Below are 24,060 nucleotides of genomic sequence, written 5' to 3' on the forward strand. Positions count from 1 at the left end.
AAACGTTACATGTCAGAAACGTTCAGGTGTCAGAGAAGTCCCACTTGTGTTGTAACCTGACATTTCTGGATTCATCATTCTTTATAAATGTATTATTTATTCTATCATTAGCCTCCACAGAGTGATCACTAGTCTTCCTAGAGTCCACACAACACTACCAGCATAAACACCATGTACATATCTATTCCCATCTTATCATGCATCCTTAACATCCTTAAGTAGCCAAGGTAGAATTACCGGTTCTTTGCCCTTGACCGCCAGTGCATAGATCAACTTACATAGTTTTGTTTGTGTGAGTGACAGTGGAATGGCAGCTATTGAGTGCAGAGGGGCTTATAAAGAGACCAGTAATACCCACTGATAACTAATGAATGCGAAAAAGAATGGAAGACAAGTGATACTCCTTCCTTCAAGGGGCTTCTTCAAGTCTTCGTGGTTCATCAGCAGCAACATCACAGCCTTGATGGCAATGATACTGAACACAAGGTGTCACTGAAGTGCAGTACAAGAAATGGCTTTCCAACTCTCTCTGAAGTCTTCAGCTTAAGTTAACCAACTGAAGTCAAGAGAATGAGATAAGAGAGGTATAAGACAGAGCCAGAAACATAATGTCAGTCCAGCTGTGTGTATTTGTGGAGGCCAAAAAAGTGCCAGATTAAATAAGTGAAGTCCCGAGCAGGCTAAACAGTGTGTAAAAACTGGAACATATACTCATTCATTTAATAAAGGAACAAGATCCAGATAAAGTGAGACTATTCGGTACATCGGCTGTGTAAAACTGGGTATCTGTATTTCAGGCACACATGTTGCAAAAACATACAAAACATATACAGTACCTGGCAAGGTGAAGTGGTAACGCGTAAAAATCTTATACAGACAAAACTTATGAAAAATATTTACATTCTGTCAAGGTTATATAATGCATAGAAACATATACAATTAAATTCCCACACTGAACACTGAGGAAAAAAACACAAAAAAGAATGCATTGTGAGCAAACCCTGATATGCTGGTATTACTTCATGTATTGTTTCCACCATAATGTAAAAATAATCCAGTATGTGACCGAATCTGCTGTATTGTCTCCACAGAAAATGCGCAATGTTCCTTTTAAAATCCATTCAATATTATCTACAAACTTGACATCATGCCCATATTTACTCCAACAGACATTTCAATTAAACTTCTAAAGGCAGGAAGTCTGTGTGTTCATAAAAGAGGTGGGATTTGTATCATAGAGACAAGGGTATGTGTAGCTTCATTATTTGTTATTGTTAGCTCTCCAAAGAATTCCAATGTAAGACTGATAGTAACAGCTTCTTAACTTTAAATACTTGATCTTTCACCAAGTTTAGATGGTCCTTATTAGGACAGAGAAAAAAATCCCTATTCTTCCCCTGGTCATCCTCCATCTCCCTGCATGTTTCTGGGCATAGCTAATTTCCTAAAAAGGTCTTTTTTATTTTGCTTTTGTATGATTTAGAAAATCCTGTGGTCTCCCGACTGAACTGTCAGTGACTTCATTTGAGCATTTCCTTCTAAAGAATAGTGGTTTGGACTGTGTCCCCTCCACCTACATCACTCTGCATTTTTTCCAAGACAACTGGCACTCAGTGTTGTGTTTCTGGGAATTTGCTTGTGGTCAAATTGAAACTTTGACCATGAAGAAAAGAAACAACAGTAGAAACTCTGAACATTTGATATACTGTGGGTGGATGACATACAAAAACCAAAGAACCCAATTGTCTGACCAAATCTCCTTTCATTAACTTAGTCAGACCCGGAGGCTAACTCAACGTAATCAGTAAAGAATTCAAGTTTATAGCACGGCATGAAATATGGAATTATAAGATAACCCTGCAGTGGCTTCATATCATAGCATAAAAAACACAATGGCTCTTTGCTCAAATTGTTTTCCTTAAAGCTGTGAAACACACAAAACATGACTGTGGTTGTGAAGGATTTTTTTCCTTCCTTCTTCGGACATAGAGTAAAATATAATGTATTTCTCTCCTTGCTGACTGAATCCAGTCCAGTCATTTCAGTCTCTTTGACTGCTCAGCCAGCGGCTCTGTCTCTTACAGTCCAGCAGACAAATGAAATACTCTCGTGCTGAAAGTTTCACCCACAGAGACTAATTACAGTGAGACTGTGTCCAATCAGATGGTTTCATACAGCAGCATCCCACTGAAGATGGTCAACGGTTCAGACGAGTAGGCCAGTTTGCCGGTGACAAGGTCGATGCAGACTGTGTCGCCCACCTCCATGGGCAAGATGATGTTAAAGACAGCCAGGGCTCCAGGGATGTGCTTGGCCTCTGCCATGGGCTTCTCCAGGCCTTCAGGCTGATACCCAGCTGAATCCACCCGGGCCACGCCTGTGTTGGACTTGGACAGCACGGCCTCGATCTTCATGTTTTTATGGCCAGTAAGGACGCCACTGAAGAAGTACTTCCCACTCACTGGAGCTGTGAAATAACCTGGAGGATGGAAGCAGGTTACAAGGAAGACTTAATATTGCGTTTTTACTATGTAATGAAGAGCTCAGACCTCCGTATTTCGCAATTGACAAAGATTTCTTGATTGATAAGTCATGAACTTTAGAGGTCAATTAAATAATACCTGTCAGATCACATTCAAAAGTTAATGCAAAGAAATAACGCTGCTTTAAAGGGTCAAGTGATCCTAAAAAAATCTGCTTATTTTCTTACTTACCTCCAGTTGTATCTAGCCATGTATAAACTATTGGTTTGAGATACTCTTCACTAGATTTCTGGCACCACTACAATACAATGGAGGTGAGTGGAATTTTGATTGTGGTGCTCACGTCAATGAAATAGTCTAGCTCAGTCTGGTCTTGTGCTCATTGATGGCTGTTTTCTCCAGTTAAAGAAACAACTGACCAATCAGAAGCAGGACTAAGAATAGGGACGCTCTCTTCCTACATTGTTGCAAATGACCAAGCGAGAAACATGAATGAAGGCAACTGTTAGTAGCAACAGCAGCCTCCATATCAACTGAAAAGTTGCAGGTTGGACAAATCACTCACTACTCATTGGTTAGGGTGAAACAAAACAAAATAACGTCTCCTCCCGACAAGAAATGAGCGAATATTAGCACGATGTCATGCTGAACAAATAAAGGGAAAAATAGAAGGTCTGGCTGGTTATCAGGCCTTTCTGCAGAATCAATATGTCTGTTACTCAATGTACAAACAATGTACAAACCTCACTGTCAAAAGTTTAAAAGGGGACTATTTCTTTGGAAGAAATTCCTTGAAATGAAAGCTGCTCACAGGGAGCAGCAGTAAGTGGACTATCTAGAATAACCAGGAAACTGTTTTACAGTGCCACCACAAACAAAATTCCATTCATCGCTGAATTTGGGTGTAGGCAGAAATTTCACAGAGGGGAATCTCAAAACGTGAGCGAACTGACCCTTAAAATTCACATAAAATGTCTGCCTTTCCTCGAGGTGATCTTAAAAAAGAAACGGTGTAACGAGAGAGTCCTGATCTTGGCAGGTACTTGTTCAAATTCCAGCCGATCTAGAGCTCACCTGTTCGGGGATTGTAGGCATTATTTTCATTGACAAAGACCTCGTTGAACACTATGGTTCCTGCGTTTCTCATCGGGCGAGTAAGAGCAGCAGAGAAAGAAAGGCGTGGCACGTGCGCATCGGACCCTGCAAGACCTGACCGTGGAGGAGAGACGGAGAGTAGGAGTTAGCATGAAACACAGATCAAAGAGGAATGAGCGCTTTGAACTGCAGCTTAGTAAGAACAACACATACCCTGTTCACCTCTGAGACCTGAGAAGTAAGATGAAAGATAAAAACAGTGAGTTAATCATCCAACAATGTCATTCTTGCTGTTTATTTTTCATTGTTATCGCAGCATATCTAGATGTGAAGAAAAGAATGATCTAAGATACGCCTTGTAAACAGTAATTACGTGTGATTAAATAACTCCAAGACAAAGTTTGTCATCTTTACCTGGGGGTCCAGCTGGTCCCGGCTTGCCCTCTCTGCCTGGAAGCCCAACCCTCCCTTGGGGTCCCACAGGACCCTGAGGTCCACGCTCGCCTCTGTCTCCACGAAGGCCCGGTAGTCCAGGTGGACCTGGTGAAGAAGAATATATCATGACATGTGGGAGACACCGTCATGAAAAGCATCTTAGAAGAATTCTAAAAACCTGCACAGTCAGCCAAGAATGCTAAGACATTTAACCTGGGGTGACTCAGGATGTGCCGTTCAGCCTCATGTTTACTAAAACTGCTCTTTCAGACAGATTGCAGACTTCAGAGGCTCTTTAAGTGAATGTTTCTCATGATGACAGCTTGGATTCTTTCTTTGGTCTATTTTTCACCCTGACCTTGCCTCCCTTCCACTGAGTGCTGCCTCTTGTCCAAAAGTCAAATCCCATGCCCTCCATCCTCTGCGACTCACCCATGAAGTCCTGCTCGATGAAAGTGTGGAACTCCTTGACCAAGTCCACCACTGAAGAGTTCAGTCTGTGTATGTTGGAGTGGACATTCTCCAGCTGGACGTTCTGGATGTTGTCGATAAGATCTCCTTGAGACAGTACGGTGACGTTGAGTCCATTAACGCAGCTCCACAGTCCAGACACATGTCGGTTCAGGCCCTCCTTGATCCTCTCCAGGCTGTCTGAAAAGGAGTCGAGGCGTCCGCACACTCCCTCCAGTTTGGAGAGTCTTCGGTCCAGGCCATCGCTGGACCGTCGGCACTCCCCGACTTCTGTCACATAGTTGCTCCTTATGATTTGGATCTCTTTGCCCAGACTGCCGAATCGAATCCTTGAGTCATCGACGTGCTCTGTTAGCTCCTTCTGCAAATTGTCCACCTTGTAGAGAATATAAATACTTGTTAATGTGTGTATTTTGTTTGAGTTTCTTTAGACAAATTTCAAGTATAAATATACTTTCTTTCCATTTTTGCTCCAATCTATTTTCCTATGGTATCTTATACACACAAAAATGTAAGCATATTATCACGGCCATGTCTGACAAGAAGACTTGTATGTTTGTAATATGCCCAAATATTTTCCTAACTATAATAACATTATGTGAAAACACTGTTGCCAAGATAAGCATGAGCCATGTTTGATTGACATAATGTTGTTTTAAAAGTCCATAAAGAAAAGTTAGATTTCAGTATATACAGTTTAATAAAACAACAGATCATCAGCACAGTTACAATCGTCACAATCAAAACAGTAGCAGGATCTTTTCTGTTTAATTCTGTGGGGCACAGTGCTTCCCAACATGGGGTTCGGAACCCAAAAAGAGGTCAAAAGACAAATCTGAGGGGTCACAAGATCATATTATGTAGACAGTTTCTGGTTATTTTCTCTAATTTTTGCTGTTGTAGCCACAGAGACAGAATGGCTCTATGCACTGCAATTGATCGGTCCACCACTTTGGTCCACACTGAAAATATATATCAGCCTTTACTGAATCCTCCTGACTTTGGTGAACTTGATTCTTCCTCTAGCAGCAGCAACAGTTTGATATTTTTGGGTGTTACTGAAATATCTCGACAACTATTGGATGGATTGCTGTGAAATCTGGTAGAGACATCCAAATCACCCTCAGGATGAACTGTGATAACTTTGGTGATCCAAGAAGTTTTCACTTTTTCCACCACACCCAGGTCAATTTCATTTGTGAGGTGCTTTGGCTTATGACCACATACCTGCAAAACTAATGACATTCTCATCTGCATCAACTGTGCTTTGTGTTGAGTAGCTTATTAGCTAAACCAAGATGGTGTATTTAGCATACATTATACCTGTCAAAGCAATTGCAGCAGCAGTATCATCACCACATCATCTTACCTCAGAGAGGATGTTGTCCTTGGTGTTGGTCAGATCAGTCAGTGTGTCCCCGTGTATCTGAACAGTCCTTCCCAGGCCCTTCAGAGTGTTGTTGATGGAGTTAAAAGTGCCCATGACCCCAGCCAGCTCTCCTTGGATGGACTTCAGATCCCCTCCTAATCTTCCATTATGGATACTATGACCATCCAGGCGTTTCTTCAGGTCATTTATGTTGACTCTACACTGCTCAGTGCACTCCTCCACATCCTCTCTGAGTCGCCCTACCTCCTCCTGAAGGTTGGAGCACACCTGAGAGCAGACAGATTCTCCTGAGTCAACCTTTCTGCGCAGATCTGTTAGCTCTGCCTGGCACTTGCTGAGGCCGCTGTTGGTGGAGTTGGCGAGCAAGCGCAAGTCCTCCTCTACGCTGCTGCAGACAGAGCAGTCCTCAAAATCACGGCCCAGTGTTTCAACCTCTGTGACAATCCGGTTGAAATGCTCGCCATTCTCCCCTGTCATATCTTTTATCTTTTTGACATCGTGCGTTAGGTTGATCACTCTGTCAATCAGCGAGTCCCCTGTCATAGACAAATCATTTAACCTGGTGTTAAACTTCTTAATCTCGTCTTGGTTGGCCACGACTCTCCACTGTAAGGTTTTCACAGTGTCCTCAGTCTTTTGGCCTTTACCGTTAGGCCCGCAGGTCTCATTGCACATGTTTGTGGTTGATGTTAGCCTTCTGTCCAGGAAGATTGTGATGTTTTCCACCTGACTTAAACGCCGGCTGTGGTCAGTGACCGTATCTCCCAGAACAGCCACATCCAGCTCTATCTTGCCAATCCTAAAGCTGTGGTCATCCAGCCGACCGAGGACCATGTTGCGCAGCTGTGTGACGTCTCTCTGGACGTTGTCCTTCATGTTGTTCCCAGTGTTCGTACACCTCTGTTCCGTCTTTCTCATTGTGTTATTCACCCTCTTCTCCAATTCTCTCAGTCTGCCATTCAGCCTGTCCTCTGTCACTCTTCCCTTCCCGCCACCTGTTCCAGCTAGCTCCTTATCCAGCCGCCCTTTAATTGTGTCACACTTGTTAGCTGTGGAGGTGACACGGACCTCTACGTCAGACACCCTCTTCTCCAGCTCAGTGACTGTGTTGCAGCAGGCCTGGAAGCGTTCAGTCTCACGGCGGGAGACGTCCAGGCTCTGCCTCAGGTGCTGGTCCATGGAACTGATCAGCTTCTCCAGGGCTTGGATCCGCTCCCTGTCCTCTTGCTGCTGGCGCCTCAGGTCCTCCACACCAGCCTAAAAGAAATGGGCATTGAAAGAAGTGTGCTTATTTTTTCTTCTGTTTTATGATGTCAGCTATCTCATGCAAAGGTTCTTGCAAATGACCAATGCCCTTTAAGCTTTTTCAAAGTACCCCTGTGTGCCTCAAGTGAGTAAGCTGTACACCTACAATGTGTGCCAACAAATGGCTAATCTAAATCAGAGGCCAATTTAATCTTAACTGTAAGGTTGTTTTGCTTCTTATGCACAGCACTTATATAGCACACATGGCTGGATTACTGAACAGTTGGGCCCAAGGAGCCAGAGGGCCCCAAGACCAGACCTCTGTTGCAAGTTACTGGTTTTAACATTCCCATTTAAAAATCTAAGAGGTAAGCCTGTATTTTTGCTCCTGATCCTTGCCAGTTCTCCAAGAGAAATGCTTATTTTTATAATATTTCTTGCAACACAATACAGCTGCACAGTGCATACTGAGGCTACAGTAAACCTACAGCAAAGTGAAAGCAAATGAATGAAAAGAAATACAAGTACTGTATGTTTATGTTAAACATGCTCTGCTTTAAGAATCCATATGATAGGTTTTCTTAGAAAAATATACTTTCCCATAATACTTTTTATAACATGCTCAAGTACTTTGTAAAATATTTGTGGAGAACAGTTTCAGTGTGTATCTGATACGGTAGGGAGATTTGGAAAGGGCAGAAAGGGTTGACACAGCCTCTCCTCATCTCTTATATGGATCTGAATACTGAAGTTTAAACACAGTTTTCAACCAACAGCAGCAACAGAATTAAAAAATATGCAAAACAACTGTGAGGAGCAGAGGGGGGGTGGGGAGGTGGTAAGTAGCAGAAAAAGCCATTTTATGTGTCTGTGCCCTGAGGCCTATGATAAATAAAACCTTGATTTATAAAACTGTTTGTTTTATGTTAAATCCAAACCCTGCCTGGAAACTGTTTTTGGCCTTGCTATTTTTCCTTTTCTAATTGTTCTTTGTTTCTTTCTTTCTTTTTGCAGTATTTTTTTGTTTTATTCTATTTTTTTTAGTGCAATGGCTTACACAGAAATGCTCTTTTCTTGTCTCACCGCCTGCAAATATATTTTATTGCTTTAGGCAGCAGACACCACAAAGCAAAAACATGGACATTTCACAGCTATGAAAACAACTAGAAATTACACAGATTGACATCCCAAAATGGCCATAACAAAGCAAGAGTCATTTTTGTGTCTCAGGTTCTCGGATCTGATTTTTTGCATGCTGAGCTTCACCTGGCAGGCAGAGCAGGACAGAGACACCCTTCTCTCCAGCTCTGTCAGTATCTCCTCCTTCAGACTGTTCAGCTGGTTTCCTCCAGTTCCCCCTCCTCTGACCACTCCATCCAGTTCGTTGCCCCCTCCGTTCACCAGGTGGTTGTTGATGTTGAGCAGTGTCTGGTCGTGGACCTGAACAAGCAAATGGCACCATAAAGTAAAATGGTATATCCTTACATTTAAATCCTAAATATAAAGACTGTGAAAAGAGAGGTGCTGTTTACCTGGGTCCTGTTGTAGAGATGGTCCAGCTTGGTCTGGATGCTATTGATGGTTTCCTTCATGTGTGGCTGAGCTGAGTCAGCAGGGACAATGGCCCCATTCAGACCAGGCCTACACAGAAGGAGAGTTGAGATTTCCTCAAGTTTTGGCTAACATGTCTCATAAAAAAGAAGCATGTGTTCAATAATATATGACATCAAAGTAGTGTGTGGAGAGGATGGGAGGATAGAAGAGATTTAGTCTAATTTTCATCAATTCTGCATGTGCAGTTTAAGTCAAACATATTGGACATATTCAGTGAATTTATGAAGCATCCTATTAACTTCTTGTTGAGGCTTGACTGTTTATATCTTCCTACCCTACACAAATCTCTCTATATGCATTAATAAACAAGCATATACTCTCTCAAATAACGGACTTGCTGAAATAAACTACAATAAACACGAAATGATATACAGTGTGCTGTATATTAGGTGTTCTGGGAGATGTGAGTAAACAAAAACTAGCGAGTCTGAGTTTCCCGACCATAAACAGGATTTGGGTGTGCAGGTGAATGCCCTCCATGAAATAAAACATGTACACGACATATCGAAAACAACACGTACAGCCTCTGGTTTATGCCATGAATGGTCGTCTGCATGTTGTGGAGGTCTTTGGTCAGACCACGGATGGTTTCCTCCAGCTGTTTGATCTTCTCAGTGTCACCTGTCACCAGAGAAAAGGATTAACAGCCAATATGAAAGAGTTTAAGTCTCAGATTTTATATTTAATGCTTGAGAAATGAAAACATTTCTGTATTTGTGTGTCTGTCTACACTTTCCTCAGTGGAAAACCATCCAACATGGGAACGGACTCATTTGCACTCATGTTTTTTTTTGTGCATCAATCAGTTTAGCAACATTTGAATGAAAATGTGATGACAGGTGAGGGGGTTGTTCACTTATGTTCCCAGTCCACCAAGTGCCGATGAAACCAGATCCGCACAGTCCTGATAAAGCTGATTAGCTAGTTCCTGAGTGTTCAACGGTTTTTCTTCCCAAACTTTAACTCTGATTGCCGCTTATCTAGTCATGAATATTTAACAGTTGAAACCAAATTCTCAGGGGCTGTAAATGAAGTCAACACACCACATAACTCGACAGTTATGTATCATCTTAGATCTGTTGAAATCATTTTGTCAGAAGCAGTCACTCATTCATTCTTGAGGTATAAATACTGACAAGATACACGTAAGAAAATATCAACATCTTGAGCATGTTACAGTTTTGATGTTATTTTACAAAATGGATAAATTCCTGATGACATAAAAGAAACGTATTTCCAGTCAAAGCAGTCTGGATTTCCTTCCCATCTCTACCTTCTCCTCTCTGTCCGTTGCCGGTGTTGTAGCCCGTCTGCGTCACGCGGGGTCGCCCTCCATTGACCTGAGTGTCAGTGGTCACCCTTGGCCCATCGTGACAGTCCTCCCCCGAGTAACCATGGCAACACTTCCACTCCATTTCTGTCACCATCTTGTAAGCCACCTTATACCTTGGCCTCCTGTATGTCCGGTAGCTGAGGATGAAATGGAAATTTCACATACAAAATGTCATTTGGATTTTTATTTTGTTCTGGCTTGATAAGACCTGATTTTCTCCACTTAAAAACTGAGACTTGGCTTAAGATTTAACACTAAGGAGACACGACTAAGACTTGATCTGTTTTTCTAAAGATAGACTCATGATAATTTTTAGCCATCGTGTTATATCTCAGTAACTATTGGATGGATTGCCATGACATTTCCTACAGTCATGGTTGCCACAGGATGAATATGACTGTGTTAGCATTGCCGTTTTGAGCATATTAGCATGCTGATGTCTGCATTCAGCTCAAAGCACTGCTGTGCGTACAGTAAGCACAGCCTCACAGCATAGTATGTCTGCAGATCCTTTAGGCTTGAGATTTCAAATTGGTACAGCGATCAAGTCAAGGACCTATAGCGGCCCCTGACCCCCGTGCTGAATACCACCACTGTGCACTGTTAAAATTAATGTACACTGAGTCATTCGATGTCTGGAAATATCTGCAAATCATTTACTGATGATGGATGGGATTAGGAGTGCTTTGTAAACTTTAAATGTTATTCTTGTCCCATTTTCCAGAAGAAATCAGCTGCATTCAGCGAGCACTAAATCTTCATTTGTTATTCACAGAGCAATCTGAAAAAAACAAGAATGTTTTATTTGGATAGCTCTTCTGTAGTTGTATCATTAATGTGTGATTTAGTTCTGAGAGTGAAGCGACTCCCTGTTACAGTAACGATGCAATAAATAGACCAGAATTGGCCGGAAGTCTCAATAAAGATTTATGGCAGCGTCACAGGCACATTAACAAGCCCTGACTATGAAAGTTCAGCACGTTGCTCTCCTTTACGCCAACCCGCAAACATCACTGTAGGTATCCCAGAGCCTTTTCTGTGCCATAGAAAAGATTTCATCTTCCAGCTCCCTGCTCTGAGAGCGTGAGAAAAAGGGATCCGACGTACTCTCAGAGGAAAAACAAAAACAGGGCATGGAGGAGGAGTTGGTAGAGCTAGAGAACGAGCTAGAAAGGAGGAGAGTCATAAAAAGGAAAAGAGACAGTAAGAAGGAGGGTTTTTTTTTTTTTTTTTACAGGGCAGGAGACTAGACTGTGGTGCCTGGAACCTCTGTTGGCTTCATTCTTAGCATAGCCCAGGTTTAGGCCAAGGCCCCTGGCAAGCATGGGGATCAAGCAGCCAAGCCAGGGTCGAACAACATGGCGAAAACTTCAAAGGGGGAAAAAGGAGCACTTGATTAATGCTGCCTTGCTAGCATAACATCCACATTTGGAAAACTCATTCAACCAATCACATCTATAGTAAATTTGCTGCAATGCTTGTAATATTGGATATCCCCAAATCTGTTACAGGCTTAGCTCCAGGCTTACTGGAGCTCTACCACAGTGGTACGTGTGAGTTTGAGACTAGTACGTCATTACTGGACTCGATCAGCCAAATACTGAGCTGTAATTATGTCTGTAGCGATGTTCTGCAGCAGAAGCCCAGACACAACCAGACACCTTCCTGAGCAGACTCTCCTGAGAGAGGACGGACAGAAAATGAAAACAGCTGAGTGAATTCAGTATCCACAGACAGGAAACAGGGGGAGAACACGGATGAATAGAGGATACAGACTTCTGTAGGACTGAGGGCAGAAAGCTGGAGGAGCAAGGCTGAATACAGATCAGATTCCAGCTCCAGAGAGGAAGAACCGGACGAGACATGAAATACGAAAGAAGACAGTAAAAAATACTCACGCAACTCTGGGACACTGGCCCCAGGTACAGCGTTGATAGTCTGGTTTGATGTACGTCTCCACCCCATCCTCCATCACACAGCTAACAGTGCGTGTCACCACATAAGCACACCAGTTCCTGTGGAATCACACACGCAAGCAGGCAAAAAGGAAATGACAAATGAATAACTGTGTGATGACTGCCAGTTTACCGTCAGTTTAGTCAGGTGCTGACACAGACACAGCAGCCCTCCTACTCACTCCGCCGCTGCTCTTTGTTTCCAGGCAAAAAGTAAAAATAATAATGAAAACTGTGGTCACTTGTTGACTGTGAGGCTCCACAGGGAGGTTCAAGATAATATCTCAAACCCCTCGCTGATTATTATTCTGTACAACATTCAAGAGAATGGTGGTGCAAATGTCAGATCAGTTCAGGATAACTGCATGATTGCAACAATGGTGACCATTGTATGCCTCCCCAAACCACACAAAGACGCACACACACACACACACACACACACACACACACACACACACACACACACACACCAGTGTTTATGCCGCATAGCCATGTCTAATTGGTTACATTCATTTCAAAAATAACATGACAGTGAGAATAAAATGTCTTGCCTCTCAGATGTGTATAATTCCATGTTAATCTTCAAACATTTGAGATGCTTTACATGAAATGAAATAATAAGAGTGTGTCTGGGATTGGCCGCTGGGATAAAGGAATACTTCAGCATGTTGGGAAACATGCTTATTTGCTTTCCGTTCAAGAGTGAGAGCAGAAGATTGATATCAAACACGTGTGTTATAGCTCAGATTCACGTGCTTTCGACCGTCTTAGTATAATACTCATTTAAAAACAGCTGCCTGTTGTGCCTGAAATCGTGGTGAGTTTGTCATTATGAGCAACATAACAAAAATGCCCATATAAACATGTTGTAAAACTCAAAGGGACAGAATTAGTAACACGCACACACTTCCTCAGTCTACATGCTGCCCGGTTTGTCCTCGTCCCTCTGACCGCCCTTGACCCTCAGATATCTCTTAATAACAACTGCGGAGAGATTTACAACACAGACGTCCTTCAGTCCTTTCTATCATCGTTGTCATATTACCCAGAATCCCCCATCCAATGCCGTTTCCCCGGTGGTTATTAGGGCCAATTAGTGTCGCTCTCAGATTCATCTGAGCAGAACTCTGAAGGCTTTAGAGATAAAAGTTGGAGCGTACAAGGAGTTCCTTCATGCTGGAGATTCAATCAGCAGCTTTCTCCTCTTTGTCCGTCTTCATGTCTGTCTCTCTATGTCTCTTTCTCTGTCACTCGTCTCCCGTGGAACTCATTCTATTTTCATTCTCAGGCTCTCCTTGTCTGTGTGGATCAGTTTCTTCCCATCTCACTGTTTTTCTCACCCTTGCTGTCACTTTCACTTCATCCCTGTCCACCTGCATTTCTCCCTGTACATCTCTGCTTATTATCTCGTCCTCCCCTCTCGTCCTTTCCACTTGTTTTTTTTTTTCTCGATCTCCCCTGTGTGACTACACCTCTGCCCTGTTCCCCCGAGACCCTGATCCTCCCCTTCATTCCACAGCCTGTCCGACTGACAGAAAGAGTTTATCATGTTTCGATCCTCCCCTGCCCCTCATGACCTCCTGTTCCTGTTGCTACTGTACGTGGGAAAGTGAACAGGACTAATAAACTGTCAGACTCTCCTGTAAAGGTTTGTCTCAGGAATTACGAGGGACATTCAAAGGGTTGGTCGATCTTGGTTTAGCCACACAGTTAGCTTTGGTTTTACAGAATTTGTTTGCCTCAGTGATTTCTGCCTCTACCCCAATCAGGGCCTGCTTGCCTGATATGCTGACTGCACAAATAGACCCCCACAGACCCAGCACAGGGGGGCACTTCTGCAATGGACAAATCATGTCAAGCCTGACACAGGGGGGCCCTATTTCAATGGACGTGGGTGGGTTTAATTGGCACAAGTGCTGCAGCAAAGGTCCAATCAATCATTATGCTGCTAAAGTAAGATATGATGCAAATGAGAAAGTATTCCTCTGGCACTACCAAATGAATGAATGATGAATGAAGAAAACAAAGACAGAGAGCAGAAGTCAGCATTCAAGTAAGTGCCGAATTTATACAAGCAGGCACATATTTCAGGATTTGTCATAGGCAGTGTTTCACAAAGTTGCTAAAGTCTCCCCTGCCTCTACAACTCACAAAACTCCACAGTTTCTTAAGGGAGTGTGGGGACTTTATCCCTGCGCAACAAAAGATCAAACTGCAGTTACTGTTTTTGTCAGATGTGACAATCTTACCCTCATTGAAAATTGGATCCTTTCAAAAAACATCAGTTGAAATAGCGTGCTCACAAATATCTGCTGCGTATCTTGGCAGGTAACGTTAAAACATACTTTAGAAGCAGAGGAGCCCACAGGCCATCACAGCAACATGCCGGGAGACAAATTTTTACACAAACAAAGGAATAACATCATGTATTACTTTGCCGACAAGAGGGGACAAATGCTTGAGAACTTGACGTAGCTTGTTTGACATCGTTTCACAACGTATAGAAAGTTTCCCCTAACTCCAAAAAACTCAAAGCTTTCTTAAGGGAGTCTGGTACTTTCTGTCGAGGTGGCAAAGGAGTAAATTGCAATACTGTACTATTTAGATTGTGTTTCCTTTTTGAGCTTATTACAGCCAATAACAACACACAGTCTGTCTGTCTCCTATCAACAATGTCCACACACAGGGTGGGATATTAGAAAAATATTGAAACAGTATCACAAAATAACAATTTACTATTGAGTGACTGAACATTTGCCTGTCATTGGCTGGTAGATGTTCACATTTTAAAGAGTTAAAATCCCTTCCTGAAACTCTATACTCACAGCATGCACAGTATTGCTCTGAGCTGATTTGAAATAAACATGAAATTTGGAGGGATTCAGCCGAGCCTGGAGTCATATCAAATCGAGCATAGGTAAATGTCATTTGGCTGCAAACAACCAGCGTCCAGCAGTATCCAGCAGTTCTGTAACTCCCTTTGCAAAGATTTATGCGTCTTCCCAGAGCTCCGCATGGCCTCCCTCTGGCTTAGTATTGGACTGTATTACATTGTGCTTTGCTGGTCTGTGGTTTGTATTCTATTTAATGTTTCTATCAGAGCTTGGTGCGCTGGTGTTTCACAGCCTCACATCTGAAATCAGCCAACGTCAGTGCTTCCAAACACAGCTGTCTCTCCCCTCATGTCTTTCCAGAGTCTTGCGGTTCATCGCAGTGATCCTTATTGCATTATACCCTGTGCGGGTTTGCTGGGTTATCTTGATCTGCGGTTTGTTATGCTTCACTGTGTATGTTGGACCCAAAGATTTTGAGAAACGGGAATCTAACGTCTCCATCAGGAGTTGGACCAACACAGAAGGGATCAGGAACATGTAAAATAAGACAGCGGTGAAAAATCAAAACAACTCCGCCTCTTCCCCCTGTAGCTACGCTGTTTTTTGTGGGGGGTTTTTTGTCACTGTGATTGAGTGGGGCAGCTCTGCCGATCTATTATCATGACTTACTAACTCTCGGGGTCACAGACACAGCAGATAAAGCATAAAGTTGGCAACGTTCACACCCTATCTCCGCTGATGGAGCACAGGCACTGTGTCACATATAAATAAACCTAACCATCTCTCTTTTTTCACTACTGGGCAGACACAGATGCATACAACTCCTCCATCTCTGCAGCCTCCAGACACCCACTTAGTGTACATGCCGCCCTCCCTGCTGGTTCATTTTCCATCTTTCCATCATGGGCTTCTCACTCCGCTGAAATACATAAGAGGAGCCTTTATATTTGCAGGAGGATGACTAAGTGTTAGTTTTGAAAGAGTGTGTCTGTGGGTGTGTGTGTGTGCTTGCGGGTAGGCGTACGCCCTTCACAAAAGAGCCTACAGTGAGTTTGTTTATGTGTGCCTCCCTGGACGCCTTGTGTTGCACCAGGGGGGTGACACCTTCAGAACATTTCTGCTCCAAACCCTGTGGCCTCCCTCTGTCCCTCTGTCTAACTGGCGTGATGTTAAGCATTCCAAACAGTAATCCAATAAAATCTCATTAATCCAAATGGCAGCAGAGAATTTGCTCGGATGAAAGTCCACTAACCCGACTTGGCATCTTTTCAATAAGTGTAAAATACAATTACAAGCGCACACACAACATTTAAAAGAAAGAACGCAGTACAAAACACATTCATGCATTCACAAGAGACTCACACAAGCAGACACACACTTCACTTAAACATAAAACCATACACCTTTATACACTGATGCCAATTAAACATGAAAATTACAGTTCAAAATCAAACCTTAATAGAAATCTGAGAGTGTGTGTGTTCGTGTGTGTGTGTTTTTCTCCCTTCCACGGCACATTCAGTAGCTAATCTCCCTGTTTCCTTTACTATATCAGCACCACAGGAAAACACTGCACATAAACAGTCCAGTTCCTGCACATATTACTGCGTGTTTCTAACCACAATATGTATTTGTAGAATGTGTATCAGACAGCTGCAGATAAAGACAGAAATGTAAAACTACAACGTACAATGCTTTCTTTAAAGTTTTTTAAGCCTTTGAACCTCACTGACTCACTCATGGACTGCTCATTTCAGACTCCTGCTGTGCAACCAAACATCATTAAAACCTGCAGAACTTTATTTGAAATTCAAGTGAAGATGCCAAGTTTCTAAATATGCCAAAAACACCAGGCTGAATTTTGGAGTGATGTTTAGCCCCATTTGGGACCGTCTCATGTTAACCTTACAGAACTTGCGGAAGCAGATGTGTGCTGCTCTTTATCACAGGAGGGAAAGTTAACCAGACATGGACTGACAAACCAGCCGGTTAGTCCTCCTTCTTAATGCCTTCTCTCTTGTAAACCCAAACAATTTGTATCAAAAGGGTTGTCTAACACCATGTTGTAGTTTTACAAGTGGGAAGACATCAATCATGTGTTCACAAAGTGGTGAACCTCGCTCCATCCTTCCTTGTGAACGACTGAGCCTTTCCAGGATGCCCCAATCATGATACTATCACCTGTTTACCTGTAGAATGTTCCAAACAGGTGTTTTTGGAGCATTCCACAACTTTCCCAGTCTTTAGATGCTCCTGTCCCAACTTGAATCTTACCTGCATGAAAGTTATAATGTTGAGGTTTTGTTGAATCTGTTTCAGAAAGGTGTTGATTCAACTTGAACTCTGTTGAGATGTAATCAACACCTCTCAGAAATTGTGAACACATTAATATTTACATTCAGTGTTTTGGACCTAAATTCACTGTGTGTATGTCTTTGAGACCTAAGTACTGAGTTGAATGCATTTCCTACCATGTAAAAATGATGATAAAGTGCACCCAGACAGATGCGCAAACAAGCACAGGAAACAAGCCTAAACACACTTACATGCATGTTAATGAATACACATACACTTTGTCCTTCACCTACCAACACATACATACAAAGAACGTTTTCATTACTTCTCTGCTGGGCACCAAGCAGTGAAACTTCCATTGTACACGTCTTATTTTTATTTATTGGGCCATTACTCAGCGTGAGTGGAACTCTTGCACCTGTCTGAGCATCACTTTATTTCCCAATAAATTTCCCCACCTTATAAAACAGCAGACAGACACTTCATAGTCAGGCAGGAAGTTGCGGTCTGACATCTCAACCCACACATACCAGGTTCATTTTATTCAACAGTGTCTCTGCATGAGCCCAGCAGAGAAGAATTGTGGGTAATAGCCAGTGACAAAACATGGTGAGTAAATAGGTGCAAGACAGAATGAAAGAAAGAATAAAGGGGGGGCTAAGGTTTAATACTTAAACAAAGAAATCACTTGGCGGCATCTATTGTTGAGGGATCTATCATTTAGCTTCAAGGGAAGGTTTCGACAGCAGCCTGAATGGCAGGATGGAAGGGGGTGTGTCTCACTGTTTGAACTGTGACCCAAAGGTCAAGCACCCCTCCAACATCCTTGTAAAGGTATACCCCTGTACACACACCCAAAAGCACACAGACTGTCACAGACGACAACACGCACACTCGAGTGCACTCACTCACGCTTGAGCGATCGCACAACGACAGACTAACACACACAAAGGCAGACACGCGCATTCTTCCGGGCTCTCTGCGCTGTCTTAAAATGCAGCTTTACTCGCTCACACACGCCATTTTCTCGGTGGACAGTGTGACTGTGTAAACTTCTCTCTGATTGTTTAGCCTGGCGGTCACAATGATATACATTGAATGTCCACGATACTGCCATTTGCTTTAGCATTATTGCCCAGATACGTCAGGGCTCCGACGTCTGCAGGGTTTTTTGTGGCTCACTTGAATTTTAACCATTTATGGAGGCCTGTGCATTTGAAACACAAGTCTCCCCCAAAGCCTTAAAATCACAGCTGCTCAAAATAGCACAGGCTATTTATGCAGGTAAAGCTTTATTAGTCGCTCTAAAGTACAAACCAGTAAGTTCAGAGGAGGTTTACTGTTGTTCACATGTGGCAGGACAGGGTGAGTATTGGGAAGGGATCCAAATGTCTAATAGTGCTCCTTATTTAAACAAGTTAAGAAAGCTTCCAAATGAAATGCATGCTTTGGAACTATGGCAAACAGGGCACAATGGCTGTGCCTGAACAGGATCCCTTTTCCCACATTTTCATTACCATATATAATGAGATTTATTCACTGCCCTAATTAGCAGAAAGCAGAAAATCACACAGATGAAGTGAGTTTGGATACTTTCCAAGGTTTGGTCAAGAAGAGGACAATCCTATTACAGTCTAATTGCCTGGTGACACATTTTGGTGTGCTATTGCGATTGTAGTGACCAGGCTTTCGCACCATCTTATAGCGAGTTGTGAGAAATACGGGTGCTAATGCTCTCAAAGTTTTGCCACAGCTGCGTCTTGTGGAAAGCTAAGAAACAAGACTAAGAGTCTACAGCCATGCTAACACCTCCTGAGGCTATACTTACTGAGCTACTTGAGTTCAATGCCAACATCAGCATGCTAACATGCTCACAACGTATGTATTTAGTTGGTTGTAATCTGCATCATGAAAGCTATTACATTTCACCCAGAAGGGGATGATTTTCTATAGTACATTTCATGGCAATCCATCCAACAGTCGTTGAGACATTTCACTAAAAACCACACATTTCGACTTCATGGTGGTCCTCCAGTAGTTGTTGAGATATTTCAGTGTGGAAGGGGTGGCCAAACCAACCAACTGGCTGACAGACTGACATTATCATCCATAGAGCCAAAAAATGCGGCTGACATTTGAATCACTGTCCTGAAGTGCAGATAAAGGTCCACTATTTTTCTTGTGATGGACACAAAGCGAATTTACAGGCATTGTTAGGTGACCCACAGTAGGTTTCTGCATGCAATAAAGCTTAAAGTCTGAGCTTCCACGACAGCAGACTGTGCGCCAGCAGTCTACTTGTGCTGCGCTGGAGCCATTGGGGTCAATTAGCTTGCTCCAGAGCAATTATTAAAAGAAGCTTAATTACGGACAATTATTCGCTCACAGATTGCTTAACCCTGCTGGATTCTCAAGGGTAATTCCTTAGATACTCTATCACCATTAGCGTATATGAATTCCTGACCTCCTACATTCCCCCCACCAAAAAAAGAAAAAAGAAAAAAAAGGCATGAGGTAAGTGCCATTGATCATACTGGATGTAGGCAGAGAGAGGGAAATATCTACCAAAGTCAGCAAAAAGAGTAGACGAGAGGAGCAGTGAGTGTCTGGAGAGACTTGATTGCAAAGAGTCAAAAGTCCTGCAGCATCTTTGATTTGACATGGTTTGGACTGTCTTCAGTGGAAGAGACTTTTCTCCTTTCTCCGTCAGGATAAATTGTGTCTTTTAGTACTTTATAAGCCCCTGATGTTGTTTTTTCCAAGCTTTTAGCTCAGTAAGAAGATTGTCTACCATGGTGATTTTATATTTCTAACATTCTTACTGAAACAAATGTTATGGTGTTATCAGGGTCACTGAAGTTTTCTAGTTCAGGAGACCTATCTGTACAGGACTTTGATACATAGTGTACGACAAAGGCTAGTGTACCCTGACTTTTGGTGATACAGTCATACAAAGGTGTTGGATGATGATGTGAGGAGTTTGTGTCAGTCAGTCAACTACCTCCACACCAGAGTGGGAAAACCATTTGTTTTTGGCCTGGCTTTGAGCACGGTTGCACTGTCACACTGAAACAGGTCTTCTCTAAGCTCTTTCCACAGGCTGGAAGCATTCTGTTATATACAAATACATGCTTTAGCGTATAGCATTCACTCATTGAACTAAGCCCTAGCCAAAATCATGTGAGCATGTCCACATAGTGTACATGCACAACTGCATTAATGGCCCAACAACATACTGTTTGTCAGAGCTCATCACCCAAACCCACTCACCAGAATAAATGTTGGCATTGTGTGTTTCTGCAAATGTTGAAACTTTTCTGTTTCTTTATGTTCAAACTCTACATTTCTTAATGTTTTCAGTTATGAATGCGTGGTTTAGGTCTGGTTAGGTTTAGGCACAAAAGCTCGTCATGTTTTGGTTTAAAATAGCTGGTCTTCTGGCCACAAACATGGCTCAAACAGTAGTCTGCTGCTTGGCGATCATCTGACTGTAAACTATGTCACTTTGATGCCTCTCGTAGAAACGTTGATATGATACATATGAAACATATATATTTAATGTGTCCATGGCTTGCAGAAACATAGAAAGCCAACACTTTATTCTGACGACTGGCCTGAATCACCTCCTTGGCTCTCCTGTTTTTCCCGTTCCAATGTGTAAGGCAGAAGGCCATAAAAACAGCCTATATTTTAAACAACTATAAAAATCCACGTCAACACAACATCTGGAACTCCAGTGACTGACTAAGCGTAATGTGTGTGGATTTATTTATGGCCCCTGCTAATGTACAGAAAAAAAGTGGAAGGGGAAATAAGTATGATTAATGAGAAAGAAAGAGATGCTCTGTATCTACTCCTTTCTCCCCTCCGGTGGCGATCGAATGTCTTCTCCTTCACACTATACATGAGCCAAAGCAGATCACCAGTCAACCTTCATCCAGTCCCAAACACACTGCCCCGTCCCTTCTCCTCCGTCACTGTCTGGAGCTGACGGGATGACGTGCAGCTCTGACATTTTGGCAGGAGATGTGTCGGACAGCTCTGGGTCCTCTTGAGCTGCCGGTAAGGCCCCTGCTGGATGTCTTCAGTTCATTCAGCAGCCTTTACCACTTATGGAATACTTCACACATCTGTCAAAACAGATCAATTGAGTTCAAACAGATGTCAGAGGGGCAAACCGCGTTGCCACGGGCCAGCGCATTCTTCTCCCAGTTGCGTCACTTTGTGTTTGTGTGTGCGTGTGTGGTTTGTATGTGTGTGTATGTCATAGGCCAGCCATGCCGACTCCTTCATAGCCTACTGGTTTCAGCAGGGGGAAGGCATTTAAAGATCCAGTCTCCTGTCTTTTCTCTTGTCGTGCTGCTCCTCCCCATCTTTTCTCACTCTTTCATCCTCTCTTGTCACGCCTGCTCGGGTTCCCTCTCCTCTCCAGATCTTCTCTTGCTTTTACTGTCTTGCCAGTTTTCCCCATCGTTGTTCTTTTTTCCTTATCTTCCTCTCACTAATCTAGCCCTCTCTCATTCAGATACTGTGTGTTTTTCCTTCTTCTATTCTCTACCGTGCCTCCTCTTGACTTCTTATCGCTCACTTCCTTTAGCTAACAGTTCAGCTTCACCATACACCAAAGAGGCCAACCGTCGTCATCTCATGACTCAGGCAGCCAAAGCAGCAGCAGCAGCAGCAGCAGCACACTGGGCTCTGATGTGGAGAGAAACCTGATAGAAGCTCATATTGCAGGAGCTCAGCTCCCAGAAGCTTGGCCTGCCTTGCATACTCACATACACACACGCTAAGTGCAAACACATGCGGGCAGACATATACCACATGTGAGAGGCTCTGTCATTCATTCACTCTGTTGTGACCCCTTTTATTCACACACGTGCACACACATACATTATCAGTCATTCAGTTTACCAAAACTTCCTCATTCATTCATTTTCAAGCACACAAACAAGTCACACACACACACAAATACACACACACATCTGTCCATTGAGGTGAAGGGGTCGTCCACACATGGGGCCCTCAGGCAGAAGCTCAATTACATGCTAGTAACACACTATGGGGCTGCAACAGCACAATAAAAATATACATGTGTTGGCTCACTGACAATATTAACAGCTTTATGAGCAGGGGCTCTAACGGCCGTCACCGATTTATGAGCGACTATTAATCAACAGTTACTCAGATCTAAATGATTTCCTTACTGTCCCATAAAAGAGGTCAAGATGGCAGTTCAAGACTCCTAAATCTGAGTCACTCAATTTAAAACTCCACATTATATGTTATCAGTCGCCTGGATTAATAACTATGAGTTCAAGTTCAGTATCCCTGCAACTTGTCACCCGCCCGCAGAGCCATTCACCTTTACTTGACTGGAAGATGCTGTTTGCCACAATGATAAATTTCCCTCTGACAAGGCTGAAGCTGGGGGGTGCTGCTAGAATTCTAGGCCCCCTGAAAATGTTTCACTTGGGGCCCTGAAACAGTAAATATCTATAATCCCTGTAAGCCCTGTCTAGCTCTGGGCCCCCTGAATCATCACAGACAGCCATCGACCCACCCATCACCCCCCAGTTCAAGGAGGGGGCCCCGTGATAAGTAATGGACGTAATCACCAACAAAATATTTCCTCTGATATCAGTGATATTTTTACATTATGGACACAAAGACGTTCATTCAGGATATGATAATATTACTGCTACATATTTGGACCCATTCAGATTTTGTAGGTGCTGATAATATCACTCTTAGTAGTTTAACACATTAAGGCTGCAACTAAAGATTATTTTCATTCACGCCGTCAATTTTCCCAGAACAACAGACGTCTTTAATATCATTTTCTATCAGACTAACGTCCAAAACAAGATAACACAATTATAGTTATCTAAAAACTGAGGAAAAACAGCAAATCCTCACGTGTGTAGCTGGATCGTGCAATCACTTTATAAATTAATTAATTGCTGTTTCCCCAGAGGGTCCGCACTTTGGGAACCACGTGACAGGAGCAGCGAGGGGGTCCCTCATCACCAATCATAATTCTTCATAAATAAACATTTCTTCCGATGCTCTTGTTCTGGTAAAAACACGGCTAAAAGTGAACGCGCCGCCGCTCATAACAGTTCCACACGTGTTGATCCTACCTGTGTCGGCTGGCCGCTCTCTGTCCCGCCTGAATACTGGACTCCGAATACCCAAGACCCCAACAAACCCGGGCCAACGCGAAGGCAAGCAGGTAAAACACCGTCTCCATCCTCATGTCCAGCGTGGGTTAAAAACAAACAAATGTCATTTAGTCCCAAAGCTGATCCTCGAAAAGTCTCCCGGGCACTACTTGTCGTCCTCACTGGCGCGCTGTCCGGAGGGGATGATGGAGAGCCATGGCTGGGGGACAGGGTGAGACGCTCCGCTCGGTCCAGTCAAGTGCATTTCAGAGTCTGACTGCTGCTGCAGAGAGCAGCAACAAGAGGAAAGTTTCCTGTCAGAGCTCCAACAGCACTCATGCCCGCTCAGGGGCTCTCTCTCTCTCTCTCTCTCTCTCTCTCTCTCTCTGTGTGTGTGTGTGTGTGTGTGTGTGTGTGTGTGTGTGTGTCCCTCTCCTTCCCTCTACCCTCACCTCTTCTGTTTCTCTTAAAGACTCAGTTCAGCTCAGCTCATTTCAGCTCCATTCCACTGAGCATGCTTCCTGGCCATTGTCAGGTCATTTCTGGCTCTGCCAAAGCAACTTTACAACAAATAACAAAGAGGATGGTCCAAGAGAAGGAGGGAAACTCCAGAAGACTTTCAACAACTTTCAACAAACTTCCACTATGGGAACATTGCACATCTTCTGTATGAGAGATGTTTTCTTGTCTCCAACTGTCCAGGTGTGCTAGGGTGGTAGTATTATATATTTTGTTATGAGCAATGA

The 24,060-nt window shown here is 43.1% G+C and overlaps 1 protein-coding gene across 1 annotated transcript; it reads right to left on the reverse strand.

The window, feature by feature from the left end:
• Nucleotides 1-769: 769 nt before the first annotated feature.
• emilin1a (elastin microfibril interfacer 1a) lies at nt 770-23,596 on the reverse strand. Its single transcript, XM_076755497.1, has 12 exons — nt 23,294-23,596; nt 11,965-12,081; nt 10,007-10,203; nt 9,255-9,354; nt 8,652-8,760; nt 8,386-8,559; nt 5,854-7,131; nt 4,446-4,860; nt 3,993-4,118; nt 3,792-3,809; nt 3,558-3,692; nt 770-2,479 (listed from the first exon to the last, which is right to left on the reverse strand). The coding sequence occupies exons 1-12, from the start codon at nt 23,407-23,409 to the stop codon at nt 2,160-2,162; spliced, it is 3,105 nt and encodes a 1,034-aa protein (XP_076611612.1). The 5' UTR covers nt 23,410-23,596; the 3' UTR covers nt 770-2,159.
• Between the last annotated feature and the right edge of the window lie 464 nt (nt 23,597-24,060).

The sequence above is a fragment of the Chaetodon auriga genome, chromosome 18, assembly GCF_051107435.1.
Source record: "Chaetodon auriga isolate fChaAug3 chromosome 18, fChaAug3.hap1, whole genome shotgun sequence".
Classification (NCBI taxonomy): Eukaryota; Metazoa; Chordata; class Actinopteri; order Chaetodontiformes; family Chaetodontidae; genus Chaetodon; species Chaetodon auriga.

Excerpts from the sequence above, each read along its gene's own strand:
- emilin1a (XM_076755497.1), bottom strand. The coding sequence starts at position 23,409 with ATGAGGATGGAGACGGTGTTTTACCTGCTTGCCTTCGCGTTGGCCCGG. Across the intron at positions 8,761-9,254 it reads CATGGCATAAACCAGAGGCT|GCCTGGTCTGAATGGGGCCA; the intron begins GTACGTGTTGTT and ends CCTTCTGTGTAG. Across the intron at positions 4,861-5,853 it reads AGGACAACATCCTCTCTGAG|GTGGACAATTTGCAGAAGGA; the intron begins GTAAGATGATGT and ends ATTCTCTACAAG.